Source organism: Dendrobates tinctorius, unplaced genomic scaffold (genome assembly GCF_039654945.1).
Source record: "Dendrobates tinctorius isolate UK_male_01 unplaced genomic scaffold, ASM3965494v1 ptg000273l, whole genome shotgun sequence".
Taxonomy (NCBI): Eukaryota; Metazoa; Chordata; class Amphibia; order Anura; family Dendrobatidae; genus Dendrobates; species Dendrobates tinctorius.
The window spans coordinates 2,557,080-2,572,315 of record NW_027361940.1 but is presented as its reverse complement, the minus strand read 5'-3'; the positions used below and the strand labels follow the sequence as shown (position 1 = coordinate 2,572,315).

Genomic DNA, 15,236 nt, shown 5'->3' with positions numbered 1-15,236 from the left:
GCTATATCTGGGGGTCTCTGTCACTATCAGGGGGTCTCTGTCTCTATCGGGGTGTCTCTGTCGCTATATCTGGGGGTCTCTGTCACTATCAGGGGGTCTCTGTCGCTATCGGGGGGTCTCTGTCGCTATATCTGGGGGTATCTGTCACTATCAGGGGGTCTCTGTCGCTATCTGGGGGTCTCTGTCGCTATATCTGGGGGTATCTGTCACTATCAGGGGGTCTCTGTCGCTATCGGGGGGTCTCTGTCACTATCAGGGAGGTCTCTGTCGCTATCAGGGGGGTCTCTGTCGCTATATCCGGGGGTCGCTGTCGCTATTAGGTGGTCTCTGTCGCTATCGGGGGGGTCTCTGTCACTATCAGGGAGGTCTCTGTCGCTATCAGGGGGGTCTCTGTCGCTATATCCGGGGGTCTCTGTCGCTATCAGGGGGGTCTCTGTCGCTATATCTGGGGGTCTCTGTCGCTATCAGGGGGGTCTCTGTCGCTATCAGGGGGTCTCTGTCGCTATATCTGGGGGTCTCTGTCGCTATCAGAGGGGTCTCTGTCGCTATATCTGGGGGTCTCTGTCACTATCAGGGGGTCTCTGTCGCTATCGGGGGGTCTCTGTCGCTATATCTGGGGGTCTCTGTCACTATCAGGGGGTCTCTGTCACTATCGGGGGGTCTCTGTCACTATCGGGGGGTCTCTGTCACTATCGGGGGGTCTCTGTCGCTATATCGGGGGGTATCTGTCACTATCAGGGGGTCTCTGTCGCTATCGGGGGGTCTCTGTCACTATCAGGGAGGTCTCTGTCACTATCGGGGGGTCTCTGTCGCTATATCTGGGGGTATCTGTCACTATCAGGGAGGTCTCTGTCACTATCAACGGGGGCTCTGTCGCTATATCTGGGGGTATCTGTCACTATCAGGGAGGTCTCTGTCGCTATCAGGGGGGTCTCTGTCGCTATCAGGGGGGTCTCTGTCGCTATATCCGGGGGTCGCTGTCGCTATCAGGGGGGTCTCTGTCGCTATATCTGGGGGTCTCTGTCACTATCAGGGGGTCTCTGTCGCTATCAGGGGGGTCTCTGTCACTATCAGGGAGGTCTCTGTCGCTATCAGGGGGGTCTCTGTCGCTATATCCGGGGGTCTCTGTCGCTATATCTGGGGATATCTGTCACTATCAGGGGGTCTCTGTCAGTATCGGGGGGTCTCTGTCGCTATATCTGGGGGTCTCTGTCACTATCGGGGGGTCTCTGTCGCTATCGGGGGGTCTCTGTCACTATCGGGGGGTCTCTGTCGCTATCGGGGGGTCTCTGTCGCTATCAGGGGGGTCTCTGTCGCTATATCCGGGGGTCGCTGTCGCTATTAGGGGGTCTCTGTCACTATCGGGGGGTCTCTGTCGCTATATCTGGGGGTATCTGTCACTATCAGGGAGGTCTCTGTCGCTATCAGGGGGGTCTCTGTCGCTATCAGGGGGGTCTCTGTCGCTATATCCGGGGGTCGCTGTCGCTATCAGGGGGGTCTCTGTCGCTATCAGGGGGTCTCTGTCGCTATCAGGGGGTCTCTGTCGCTATCGGGGGGTCTCTGTCGCTATCAGGGGGGTCTCTGTCGCTATATCCGGGGGTCGCTGTCGCTATTAGGGGGTCTCTGTCACTATCGGGGGGTCTCTGTCACTATCAGGGAGGTCTCTGTCGCTATCAGGGGGGTCTCTGTCGCTATATCCGGGGGTCGCTGTCGCTATTAGGTGGTCTCTGTCGCTATCGGGGGGGTCTCTGTCACTATCAGGGAGGTCTCTGTCGCTATCAGGGGGGTCTCTGTCGCTATATCCGGGGGTCTCTGTCGCTATCAGGGGGGTCTCTGTCGCTATATCTGGGGGTCTCTGTCGCTATCAGGGGGGTCTCTGTCACTATCAGGGGGTCTCTGTCGCTATCAGGGGGGTCTCTGTCGCTATATCCGGGGGTCGCTGTCGCTATTAGGGGGTCTCTGTCACTATCGGGGGGTCTCTGTCACTATCAGGGAGGTCTCTGTCGCTATCAGGGGGGTCTCTGTCGCTATATCCGGGGGTCGCTGTCGCTATTAGGTGGTCTCTGTCGCTATCGGGGGGGTCTCTGTCACTATCAGGGAGGTCTCTGTCGCTATCAGGGGGGTCTCTGTCGCTATATCCGGGGGTCTCTGTCGCTATCAGGGGGGTCTCTGTCGCTATATCTGGGGGTCTCTGTCGCTATCAGGGGGGTCTCTGTCGCTATCAGGGGGTCTCTGTCGCTATATCTGGGGGTCTCTGTCGCTATCAGGGGGGTCTCTGTCGCTATATCTGGGGGTCTCTGTCACTATCAGGGGGTCTCTGTCGCTATCGGGGGGTCTCTGTCGCTATATCTGGGGGTCTCTGTCACTATCGGGGGGTCTCTGTCGCTATCGGGGGGTCTCTGTCACTATCGGGGGGTCTCTGTCACTATCGGGGGGTCTCTGTCGCTATATCTGGGGGTATCTGTCACTATCAGGGGGTCTCTGTCGCTATCGGGGGGTCTCTGTCACTATCAGGGAGGTCTCTGTCACTATCGGGGGGTCTCTGTCGCTATATCTGGGGGTATCTGTCACTATCAGGGAGGTCTCTGTCACTATCAACGGGGTCTCTGTCGCTATATCTGGGGGTATCTGTCACTATCAGGGAGGTCTCTGTCGCTATCAGGGGGGTCTCTGTCGCTATCAGGGGGGTCTCTGTCGCTATATCTGGGGGTCTCTGTCACTATCGGGGGGTCTCTGTCGCTATCGGGGGGTCTCTGTCACTATCGGGGGGTCTCTGTCACTATCGGGGGGTCTCTGTCGCTATATCTGGGGGTATCTGTCACTATCAGGGGGTCTCTGTCGCTATCGGGGGGTCTCTGTCACTATCAGGGAGGTCTCTGTCACTATCGGGGGGTCTCTGTCGCTATATCTGGGGGTATCTGTCACTATCAGGGAGGTCTCTGTCACTATCAACGGGGTCTCTGTCGCTATATCTGGGGGTATCTGTCACTATCAGGGAGGTCTCTGTCGCTATCAGGGGGGTCTCTGTCGCTATCAGGGGGGTCTCTGTCGCTATATCCGGGGGTCGCTGTCGCTATCGGGGGGTCTCTGTCGCTATATCTGGGGGTCTCTGTCACTATCAGGGAGGTCTCTGTCGCTATCAGGGGGGTCTCTGTCGCTATCGGGGGGTCTCTGTCGCTATATCTGGGGGTCTCTGTCACTATCAGGGAGGTCTCTGTCGCTATCAGGGGGTCTCTGTCGCTATATCCGGGGGTCTCTGTCGCTATATCAGGGGGTCTCTGTCACTATCAGGGAGGTCTCTGTCGCTATCAGGGAGGTCTCTGTCGCTATCGGGGGGTCTCTGTCGCTATATCTGGGGGTCTCTGTCACTATCAGGGAGGTCTCTGTCGCTATCAGGGGGTCTCTGTCGCTATATCCGGGGGTCTCTGTCGCTATATCAGGGGGTCTCTGTCACTATCGGGGGGTCTCTGTCGCTATATCTGGGGGTCTCTGTCACTATCAGGGAGGTCTCTGTCGCTATCAGGGGGGTCTCTGTCGCTATATCCGGGGGTCTCTGTCGCTATATCAGGGGGTCTCTGTCACTATCAGGGGGTCTCTGTCGCTATATCTGGGGGTCTCTGTCACTATCAGGGAGGTCTCTGTCGCTATCAGGGGGGTCTCTGTCGCTATATCTGGGGGTCTCTGTCACTATCAGGGAGGTCTCTGTCGCTATCAGGGGGGTCTCTGTCGCTATATCTGGGGGTATCTGTCACTATCAGGGGGTCTCTGTCACTATCGGGGGGTCTCTGTCGCTATATCTGGGGGTCTCTGTCACTATCGGGGGGTCTCTGTCACTATCGGGGGGTCTCTGTCACTATCGGGGGGTCTCTGTCGCTATCAGGGGGGTCTCTGTCGCTATCAGGGGGTCGCTGTCGCTATCGGGGGGTCTCTGTCACTATCGGGGGGTCTCTGTCGCTATCAGGGGGGTCTCTGTCGCTATCAGGGGGTCGCTGTCGCTATCAGGGGGGTCTCTGTCGCTATCAGGGGGGTCTCTGTCACTATCGGGGGGTCTCTGTCACTATCGGGGGGTCTCTGTCGCTATCAGGGGGTCGCTGTCGCTATCAGGGGGTCTCTGTCGCTATATCCGGGGGGTCTCTGTCGCTATATCCGGGGGGTCTCTGTCGCTATCAGGGGGGTCTCTGTCGCTATATCCGGGGGTCGCTGTCGCTATTAGGTGGTCTCTGTCACTATCGGGGGGTCTCTGTCGCTATATCCGGGGGTCGCTGTCGCTATTAGGGGGTCGGTGTGTGGCGCAGACGTTGTGTCGCACTCGGGCGCTGATGTGATGAAGTTGGGGTGTTTGGGGGAGGGGCGGCGCTTCTTTCCCAGTAATGCCTTGCGGCCGGAAGAGCCCGGGATGGACCATGTCTGTCCCTGCGGGGGTGGAGTGTACCATCTGGCACAGGGGTGGGGGCACACAGGACGGGACAGGTCTCGGGGCCGCACTCACCTCTCCCCTCATCCCGCTGCTCCGCGCTCTGCTCTGCCTGCCGTGTCCACCAGGTGTCGCTGCGCTCCCGGGTTCCTCGTGACGTCACTCACCTTCTGCTGCTATTGGTCGGTCCGGAGACGCCAGGGGGCGACAGCGAGCAGTGTTGGGACGTCACTGACGTGTCGGGCAGAGCTCGGGGTCTCGGGTGTGGGGGCGCTCTGGGGTTTCGCTGTTGTTATATATGTTCTCCGTCCGGTCGCCGTGGTGCCGGGACTATGACATCCGTTATTGGTCATGTGACCTGCACAGCATTCTTCTGTCCCCCCATAATCCGAAGCGCACGGCCGTGACTGTGTCCAGCCATAGCCGCTGCCGGCTCACACCACTGGATCCTCAATGGCACATGATCGCTCCTGGGCTGCGACAGGCGGGGAGTGATCGGGGCGATGGCGGTCAGCACGGGTCACTGTGGGGTCAGCCCGGGGTCACCGTGGGGTCAGCGCGGGGTCACTGTGGGGTCAGGGTGGTGTCCTTGTCCCTGAGAGGTGAAATTCCTCCTCATCTTCAGTGCTTAGCAGAGGTCGGAGGTTCTGATGTGAAATTGTACACTATTCTCTGCATAATCCACTCCCATTTGGCTAAATCCTCTATGCTGCCCCTACCATGCCTCACTGTGGGGATGTTGATCTTCTGGGATTATGGTTGGTCTCATCAGACAGGTCACGTTTCTGCTTCTGGACGACGTGATGGAGGTTCTGGCAGAACATTGCCGGCCCGGAGGAATATATGTAAGAAAGGGCTCCGTCTCCCCACAGGCCGGAGATATGAGGAATGCGGGAGATCACATGCAGGACACAATCAGGACCGGCCAGAACCTCCTGCAGCTCCTCTAATGTTGCCGTCGGCCTCGTGCTGCTCCTCTAATGTTGCCGTCGGCCTCGTGCTGCTCCTCTAATGTTGCCGTCGGCCTCCTGCAGCTCCTCTAATGTTGCCGTCGGCTTCGTGCAGCTCCTCTAATGTTGCCGTCGGCCTCGTGAAGCCTCCAGGACTATCTTCTCTTCCCATCAGTTTCTGGGGGACGTCCAGTTCTGGGTGATGTCGCTGTGGTGCGGGATCTCAGCCCCTTCTTGATGACGTCTTCAGTGTCCATGGTGGATCTAATACTTGTGAAATGGTTTTGTCCCTCCTCCTCACTGACAACTTTCCACACTGAGATCCTCTGCTGTGTTGTCAGCTGTTTACAGCAGGGCTGTGGAGTCGGTATAAAATGGTCCGACTCCTAGAATATATAATAAATTGGGTCCAGTAGTTCAATGCAGAATGTGCTGAATATTTTTTCATAGGAATTTGGGAAAGTTATGAAATGTCCTATAAATGGCTGTTCTATTCCTGATCTAAGGCTACATTCACACACAGCGTTTTTGCTGCGTTTTTTGAGGATACGTTTTTCAGCTGCAAAAGCCGATCAGCTTTTTAAAAAAACTGCATCACCTGAAAGGTTTTTGAGCTCATAGATAATGTTTTCAATAGCAAAAGCAGATTAGAAATCTGCTCTATCTATATATCCATATCTGTCTATCCATATCTTATCTGTACCAAAAAGAATGAAAGCCGGATAGCACACAGACTAACACTCCTTTTTTTTTAGCACCAGTCAGGTCCACCTCATAGCTGCCCTAAAGGACGCCCAGGACAGGCATTGCTTGTCTTCAGTAACATCAACTGATAGTTGGAATAAATACACTGCATTCACCACCACATCTTCTTAAGGTGCAGGCTTTATTTTCAAGTGTAGGGGTGTGCAGTATGAGATTCTGCAGCAGCTGAGGTGTGCAGTATGAGGTTCTGCAGCAGCTGAGGTGTGCAGTATGAGGTTCTGCAGCAGCTGAGGTGTGCAGTATGAGGTTCTGCAGCAGCTGAGGTGTGCAGTATGAGGTTCTGCAGCAGCTGAGGTGTCCGTGGTGAACTCTAGCACCAGTGAAGCTCCTCCTCTACAGACAAGGGTACAACACAGACAAGTAAACATATATTCAGAAAGAAGGAAGACACTCATCTCAGAAGAATTGCCAGAGTGAACAGGATGACGAGATTAAGGTAATTACTTCTTTAAGCATATTTAACCTTTCAATAAACGGTGCATAAACCAATAGTCCAGTGTACTGTATGTTCTCTCTGTATGCTTGATGCTGGTTTGTTTTTTCTTTGAGCTCATATACTTTTGGGAAGCTAGCTTTTATACAATATACAGGGAAAACGCAGAAACAGGATTGATGAGGACTGATATGAGGACTTGTATAGGGTATAGAAGCCCAAACATCCGGTTATTAGCGCTGTTATCAGCTTCTTTGTTCCTGGAGTACGATACACAACAAACTTGCTCCCTCCCTCCTCCCCTCTTCATAGACTGTGAAGCATTTAGTGAGCTGTACCCTAATATGAAAAGCCTTGTAAATTCAAAGTAAAGCTATCTAATAACATATTTTACAAACCTTATATTTGTCATCTGCACTATTGATTTATGCAAAGTTTGTTTTATTTCTATCTAAAATTATACAGTGGGGAAAGTATGTATTTGATACACTGTCGATTCCCACCTACAAAGAATGGAGACGTCTGACATTTTTAATCATAGGTACACTTCACCTGAGAGAAACAGAATCTACAGGAAATGTCTGAACAAAGGTTTCTGTGCCAAATATTAAGTTCTGTTTTTCTATTGTATCAAATACGTATTTCATTCAATAAAATGCATATTATTTAAATCATACAATGTGATTTTCTGGAATTTTTTAGTCTGTCTCTCACAGGTGAATTGTACAATTGCAGACCTCTCCATTCTTTGTAGGTGGGAAAACATGCAAAATTGTCAGTGTATCAAATTCTTATTTTCCCCACTGTACATGGTTCCCTCTTCTCGCTGGAATTATAATATACATTTTTTTTGTTTTATAGGACAAAATTATTTTGAGAGTGAATTTATATGATTACAACATGTCGAAGAAGCTCCCCATGAAGTCAGCTGTATTTGAGCATTTTACAGTGACTCAAGATGAAAAATATTTTATGTGTCAATGTATGACAAGTGACCCAGAGGAAAACAAATGCTGTGATACCAAAATCAGCACATACTCAGGCAGTGATAAAAATGCTCCTACAAGAGCTTCCAATCTAAAAAGACATTTACAACGCTTCCACCGAGAAGTTTTCAAAGCTGTGACTGAGAAAGATAACAGCAGCACCAAGAAACCCGCGCCCAGCACTTCCTGCCAGGCAAAGGAGGAGGAAAGAGCGTCTCAAACATCATTAACAAGATATTTTGTAAGTGACATAGTTCCTGTAACAGTGACAGCAGATGTGTCTAACAGACGGCTCCTCCAGCTTGTTGTGAAGGACGGTGTACCATTATCACTATTTGCACGACCAGCTTTTACAGCTCTTAATGGAGAAATGGCCGCAAACTTGGTGTTTCTCTGGAAAGAGAAAATATTAGAAAATTAGTGATTGAAGAAGCCCTTAACCAAAAGGAAGATCTTAAAAAGACTCAAGAGACGCTTCATGTTTCTTGCAATGGATGCCTGCCCACGTCACAGAGTGAACGATTTTGCCATCAACGTTCGATATGTTTGTGACAACAAAGAAATTGTTACCAAGACGCTGGCAGTAAAAGATCCTAAAGCTCCTCACAGCAGCCGGTTTCTCCAGGCCGTAGTGGAAAAAGTTCTGCAAGATTACGAACTCAAAGAACAGGATCTTGCTATTGTAACGGACAATGCTTCACACATAAGTACAATTACACCGATGAATGAGAATAATGAACAGCAGCTAGAGGAACATTCAGGATTCAGTATGAGATGGAAGGCCACAGTGCTGCTCATGTAACCGAGGAACAAACAGATATTACTACAGAAGAACAGCAACAATATACTGTAGAAATAGATGATCTTGCTGAAGCTGCTTCACACCTCTTTCCTATTCATCACATGCGCTGTGTTGTGCACACGCTGCAGCCTTGAATAAGAGACAGTCTGCAAGAGGGACATGCTGGAAATCTGGTTGGAAAAGTGAGGAGATTGGCTATTGCCGCCAGAACCCCTAAAATTGATTCCATCTTGAAAAGACGTGCTGGAAAAGGGCAATTGTTGATCAAGCCACTCGGTGGGGCAGCACTTATTTAACCCCTTAAGCCCCAAGGGTGGTTTGCACGTTCATGCCCGGGCCAATTTTCACAATTCTGGCCACTGTCCCTTTATGAGGTAATAACTCTGGAGCTTCCATGGATCCCGGTGATTCTGACATTGTTTTCTCGTGACATATTGTCCTTCATGTTAGTGGTAAAATTTCATTCATATAACTTGCGTTTATTTGTGAAAAAAAACGGAAATTTGGCGAAAATTTTGAAAATTTCGCAATTTTCCAACTTTGAATTTTTATGCCCTTAAATCACAGAGATATGGCACACAAAAAACTTAATAAGTAACATTTCCCACATGTTTACTTTACATCAGCACAATTTTGAAACCAAAATTTTTTTTTGTTAGTAAGTTACAAGGGTTAAAAGTTGACCAGCGATTTCTCATTTTTACACCATTTTATTTTTACGGACCACATCACATGTGAAGCCACTTTGAGGGGTCTATATGATGGTTTTAGGAAGTTTCGCCCCCAGCAGTTCGCCCCCAGCATTTCGCCCCCAGCAGTTCGCCCCCAGGTACACTTCGCCCCCGAACATTTCGCCCCCAGCATTTCGCCCCCAGGTTGTTTCACCCACGCACATTTCGCCCCCGCACATTTCGCCCCCAGCAGTTCGCCCCCGGATGTTTCGCCCCCAGCAGTTCGCCCCCGGATGTTTCGCCCCCAGCAGTTCGCCCCCGGATGTTTCGCCCCCAGCAGTTCGCCCCCGGATGTTTCGCCCCCAGCAGTTCGCCACCAGCAGTTCGCCCCCAGCAGTTTGCCCCCAGCAGTTTGCCCCCAGCAGTTTGCCCCCAGCAGTTCGCCCCCGGATGTTTCGACCCCAGCAGTTCGCCCCCAGCAGGTCACCCCCGGATGTTTCGCCCCCGGATGTTTCGCCCCCAGCAGTTCACCCCCGAATATTTTGCTCCCAACAGTTCGCCCCCGGATGTTTCACCCCCAGCAGTTTGCCCCCGGATGTTTCGCCCCCAGCAGTTCGCCCCCCAGATGTTTCGCCCCCAGATGTTTCGCCCCCGGATGTTTCGCCCCCAGCAGTTCGCCCCAGCAGTCCGCCCCCGGATGTTTCGCCCCCGGATGTTTTGCCCCCAGCAGTTCGCCCCCAGCAGTTCGTCCCCGGATGTTTCGCCCCCAGCAGTTCGCCCCCGGATGTTTCGCCCCTGGATGTTTCGCCCCCAGCAGTTCACCCCCGGATGTTCACCCCCGGATGTTTCGCCCCCAGCAGTTCGCCCCCAGATGTTTCGCCCCCAGCAGTTCGCCCCCGGATGTTTCGCCCCCTGTCAGTTCGCCCCCAGCAGTTCATCCCTGGATGTTTTGCCTCTAGCAATTTGCTCCTGGATCTTTCGCATCCGGGAAAAACCTGCCTGAACTGAACATTGGCAGGTTTGCTTATCACTAATAATACACCATATGAGTCTAAGATATACAATTCTGATCAAATTAGTTTTTTTTATTCTCAAACTTTGTTTTCTAGATGAGTAATTTTACAAACAGACAGGAAAATAGTAGGATTTCATTGGTTACTAAGGAGGTCGTGCCCCCTTGGGAGCAGAACGGATCCTGGCTCCCTATGATACATTCAGGGCTGCTTGTTCACAGCCCTCTGCAAAGCTCCCCTTCACCCTCCGCTCATGTGCTCTGTCCTGGACAAGAGGAGGGCTCCCCCCTGCCTGTGTAAAGCTGTTACAGGACGGAACACATAGGGGGGCTTTGCAGAGGGCTGTAAACCAGCAGCCCTTTATACATCATAGGGAATATATTGTTAGCTGCATGCTCCTGTGCAGCCACGCCCTCTAGAGTCCATCCACAAGTACTGCTACTAAGGAGAAACAACCTCCTGAGCAACCACTGAAATCCTGCAGCACATGGAGCTTTAACTTGGATGAGACTTTTCACACAGAAGTGAAGCTGCTGGAAGGTCTCCTTTGGAAATGAATATCATGGGCACAGGTACTATAACATAACATGTTTTTTGCAGAGTTATGCTTTAACTGTATATATCAAAACTGTTTTAACAAGAAACATAAAAAGGTATAGAGGGGAAGGATTAGAGAAAAAGAGAAAATACAAATTGCAGGTTATAATGCTTGAATTATTTTACAGCTAAAAACACTGCTCTCAAAACATACAATATGTGACCATGAACTAAAAATCAAAGCTGTAGGCAATGCCTCTCAGATAATCCATCAAGCTTCTATTATCGAAATCTTGCACGATACGTTTAACCCTTGCTGAAATTGCAGCATACTTTTTGTTTCTTGCAGCGATGGGATTTCCTGCTATTATCTGAATAATTTCTAGACTGTGGAGCTCTTGCTGATGTTTCAGACAGTTAATGAACCGGTATATATTTTGGAAAAGAGTACCACATGTTTCTCGAAAGCTACGGTGCCATCCTTCCACATCATTATTTGTTCGCTGTTGATCATTCAATGTTCGTTCATACACATTCCAGAATTGAACTGGAAACAAAGGTGCTTGACGTCCTCTGCGATTCATTCAACCAATATACGTATCTTCCTAATAGTTGGCAATGGGTATAGCTTCTTGTGGAAAGTCAGGATCTTCCACCAATTCTTCAAATGATTGCACAACATTCTGTGGTGGTAGAAAGGCCAGGGCAGGTATCATGCGTATCCAACGGGCAAATTCATGGTCACCTTGGTATTGCATCTTGAGTCCTTCATTTTGAACTTTACGCCAAACCGACTGTGAAAGGTGGAAAAAGCAACCAGTCTTCACAAGGTTGGGGAATTCACTCTCAAATGCCTGTATTGCAGCTAGTTCACAATCCAACATCAGGTTGTCTGGCTGCAGTCCAGGCTGCAAGTTCTTCAGCTCTTGCAGCAACCTCTGGTATGTAGAACGGCTCTTGTCAGTCAGCAAGGTGAACACTACAGGAACAACAAGGCCGCTGTGGACTACATGGATTGTGTAAAGTTGCTTAAACAAGGCTGGTGTAGTGAAAAACATGCCATCAGCAAACCACTCTTTACTGTGTGCCAGTAGATGGAGATTGTCTCTTGTTCCAAATATCAACATACGGCTGTGTCCATTTCCTAATTTAAAATGAAAGTATTAGTAGAGGAAATAACAGAAAAAGTGTAACAAGCAGCAGACAGAGTTTTGGGATAAATTCACAAAAAAAATATCCTATTCAGAAGACTCTGTTCATATCTCACATTACTCACATTTTGCTCCAGATTTTCTGATTTCATAATAAAAAAACTGAAGCAAAATCTAGTGTGAAGGGGCCAACCAATAGTTTTTTACAACATATATTGTCCCAGTGGAAAATTATATATTTTTGTTTAAAATTAAAATTACTTCCAAACTTGAAATAGGTCACATTTTTAGGGTACCTTTAGACCCTTCAACTAGACGGCCGTTCAGCACGGCCGATCGCCACTATGCTGAACGGGCCGTCTAGTTGACAGCCGCATCCAGACGCGGCGTGCGGCTGGACGTCTGAATGAACGACTGGGCGGTCCGCCCGCCTGAATGGGGCATTCCATTCAGGCGGATGGGCACACTAGTCGTCGGGTGGGCAGCGCAGACGTTCGTGACGTCCGCGCTGCCTATGCTGTCTCATTGAGAGGATTGTGCAGGACGCAAAAAACGCCAGTAAAATCACCAGTGTGCTTTTGGCCTAAGGCATAACTGAATGGTCCATTAGGCTGGGGTCATATGCAGCATTAATGTGTAAATCCCATCCACATGCTGATGAAAAAATTTTGTTTACAAAAAAAAACATGCAGTGCAGCATGTCAATGTATGCTGCCATTATACCAACAAAATTCCAGCCATTCAGACAAGGGGCTGAAATCCTGCACTAAAACCTGCACCTAAATCCAGAGAGTTAAGTGAAGATTTTGATACAGAATTAGGGTACCACAATAGTGGCCACAATTGCAGGCACAAATAGATTCCTGTGGGACCTGCAATTGCTACCGCAATTACAGCCGCTGCGGAGATGCCGCTCCACAATCCCCTTCCGTCAGTGGGCACGAGGCCTCAGGCTTTATCCAGACAAGCTGGATTTACAGGCGTATTCTGTGCTGTGTTTCCTGCCTGAAACCCGCCCTTTCATGTCTATGGTGCGGGTTACGGGCGGATTCCGGCCGGGGCCGGAAAACTCCCCACCGGAAAATAGCTTCAAAGCTATTTTCCGGCGGATCCCGGAAGGAATGGGAATGGGCAAGAGGGAAACCTCCCGAAAAATGCCTGCAAACCACGCCAAATACGCTCGGTTTAGGCCATAGCAGAGCTTGGCCACGTCCCCTGTTTGCAGAAGCGTTTTGCCAAAGCGCTTGCAAAGTGCTTAAAAAGTGCTTGGAAGCAGCAGGCAAAACGCATCTGCAAATCCTGGCGTATCTCACCTGAGCTCCGGAGTTCAGCCCGACCTGTCCACGGATCTGCAGGACTGAACTACGAGAGCCGAGGAATCAGCCGGCGATGGCAGTTCAGTCCGTGCATGCCGCAGACAGGCGAGGCTGAACTCCGGGGCAGCATCCAGGACAGGTATGGCCAGTACAATGCTGCATATTTGGAATTAGTGTTGGCCGGTCCGATCACTGAAGATCGTAATTTATTACGATTTTCAGGCTGATCCATATTTTAAATTACGATCCGATTTGTAGCCAGATCATGATGATGATCTGAATTAGAAATCGGAATCCTCCGTAATCTGAAAACACTGTCCGGGCATACACTCCCGAACAGTGTGCGTATATATATATATACACACACACACACACTATACAGGTGTACAGCGTGTGTGCATATTTAGCTTTAGTAAATGGCTCCAGGCTGCGCTGTTAAAAAAATAAACCCAGTTACTCACCTCTTTCTCCAGTGTCCAGTACTGGCTCCGGCTCCTAGCCCAGCAGTGCAGGGAATCCCGAAATCCAGGCGGCGCATCGCCGCCTCTGTGCCTGCCGTACTATAACTACAGTGGAGAGTGATCCCAGGACCGCTCACTAGACGGTCCTGGGAAAGCACCACATCACGTCACAGAACAGCCCGGCACATGTGCAGAGGTGGTGATGCACAACCCAGAATGCATAGCATTGGGATTTCGGAATTCCCTGCACCGCCGGAGACAGCGCTGGACACCGGAGAGAGAGTTGAATAACTGGGTTTGTTTATTTTTTAACAGCGCAGCTTGGGGCCATTATATATATGCAAGAAAGCTGGAAGAAGAGTGGCTCAACTGAGATTGTTGCTAAGGACTCAGTGTGCTGCTAGAGCAGGGGTTGGCTTCCGCCCGTACTTAACATGCATCCATGAAGAAAGACCTCCGCGCTCCTGAAGTCCTATACAAATCCTTTATTGCATTTCAAAGTTCCAAAAGTGCCAGACCACCATCACCCACCCACATATATGCATATATATACACACACACACTGTTCGGGCGTACAGTGTGCATATATATATATATATATATATATAGCTCTGGAGATTGGATCTGAATTAATTCCAATCTTTCGGTATGATCAGCCCGATCTGATCCTATCTTTCCAGTGATCGGCCAACACTAGTTGGAATCAGTAGGCCTCACTACATTATATTACCCTCAAAGTTTCCCTTGAAGGCAAAAATCACATAGTATTTTATATCAGCACCTTATAGTGTAGCATTTTTCACATTTGTGCAAAATAAACTTTGCAATAATTATGCATAATGGAATTGTTTTAATACAATGATAAATGGTTAAGTAGCTTACCAGAGTCATGCAGAAGGAACTGCTGCTGGACACCATCAATACTGATCTCCTGGAACTCGAGGGGGATAACAAGTTGATCAAGGGTTTGAGGTAACCTTGGGATATTGCCAAGTTGCCTTGCTAATCGTATTGTCCTCTTCAGTGATGCTTTCCTTGGGAGAAGTGCTGCAACATTAGAATGGGCTCCTGAAACGACGTCTGTGAGAATCTGTTGTGGTGTCTCCTGTGTTGTCCTTGCCCTGGTCACAGCCTCATTAACAAGTCGGATTGCTTCAGGTCTTGCAGCTTGTGCTGCGTGATTGTGAAGATTGACTACTTTCACAACTTCGCCAGATTCTTCATTGGTCCAAACATGTCCCTTGCGAGTCGACCGTTTTTCACATACCCAGATGGAATGGACATCGTCAGCGGTTCGTTTGGAAAATAAGTAAATGTGATTCTCATGGAACAACTTCCTCCTTCCACGTTTGGACAGAACTGAATTCATAGTTGTAGAAAGTGAATTGCTGTGGAAGCTGACTGATTTTTTGTGGCAGTACACTTCTCTCTTTGTGGAGGTTTCAGACACTGCTATATTCTGATATACAGATGGAATAAAAGCTCGTCTAATGTAACTTGCAGGACATGTGACCTGCTACTTGTTACATCTGCAACAAAACTTGCAACAAAGCAGGTCAGTGCTGGGTCAGGTAAAAGTTCAAAATTGTTTAGATTTTAGGCCTCTTGCACACTGTAATTTTAGAGTGGTTTCACACTTGTGTTTGTGGCCGCCAGAGGTCGATCCGCTCTGGATCTGACATCCAGCTGACCCCGGGGCAATGCTGGCTGAATGCTGGCATTCCGCTTGCATTGCCC

At 49.9% G+C, this 15,236-nt stretch overlaps 2 protein-coding genes across 2 annotated transcripts in view; one reads left to right on the top strand and one right to left on the bottom strand.

Moving 5' to 3' along the window:
- The window catches only part of LOC141072453 (uncharacterized), a 46,987-nt gene extending 42,194 nt beyond the window's left edge, over positions 1-4,793 (bottom strand). The window contains exon 1 of the mRNA XM_073559730.1: positions 4,490-4,793. Within this exon, the coding sequence (XP_073415831.1) occupies positions 4,490-4,501 (12 nt within the window). The 5' untranslated portion in view covers positions 4,502-4,793. The remainder of the gene's footprint in view (positions 1-4,489) is intronic.
- Positions 4,794-4,845: 52 nt separating this feature from the next.
- LOC141072454 (uncharacterized) lies at positions 4,846-11,133 on the top strand. The gene is made up of 2 exons (XM_073559731.1): positions 4,846-6,565; positions 7,424-11,133. Exon 2 carries the CDS (start codon positions 9,109-9,111, stop codon positions 10,027-10,029), a length of 921 nt encoding a protein of 306 aa, XP_073415832.1. The 5' UTR covers positions 4,846-6,565; positions 7,424-9,108; the 3' UTR covers positions 10,030-11,133.
- Positions 11,134-15,236: the final 4,103 nt, after the last annotated feature.

Coding starts and splice junctions, on each gene's coding strand:
- LOC141072454 (XM_073559731.1), top strand. CDS start 9,109: ATGATGGTTTTAGGAAGTTTCGCCCCCAGCAGTTCGCCCCCAGCATTT.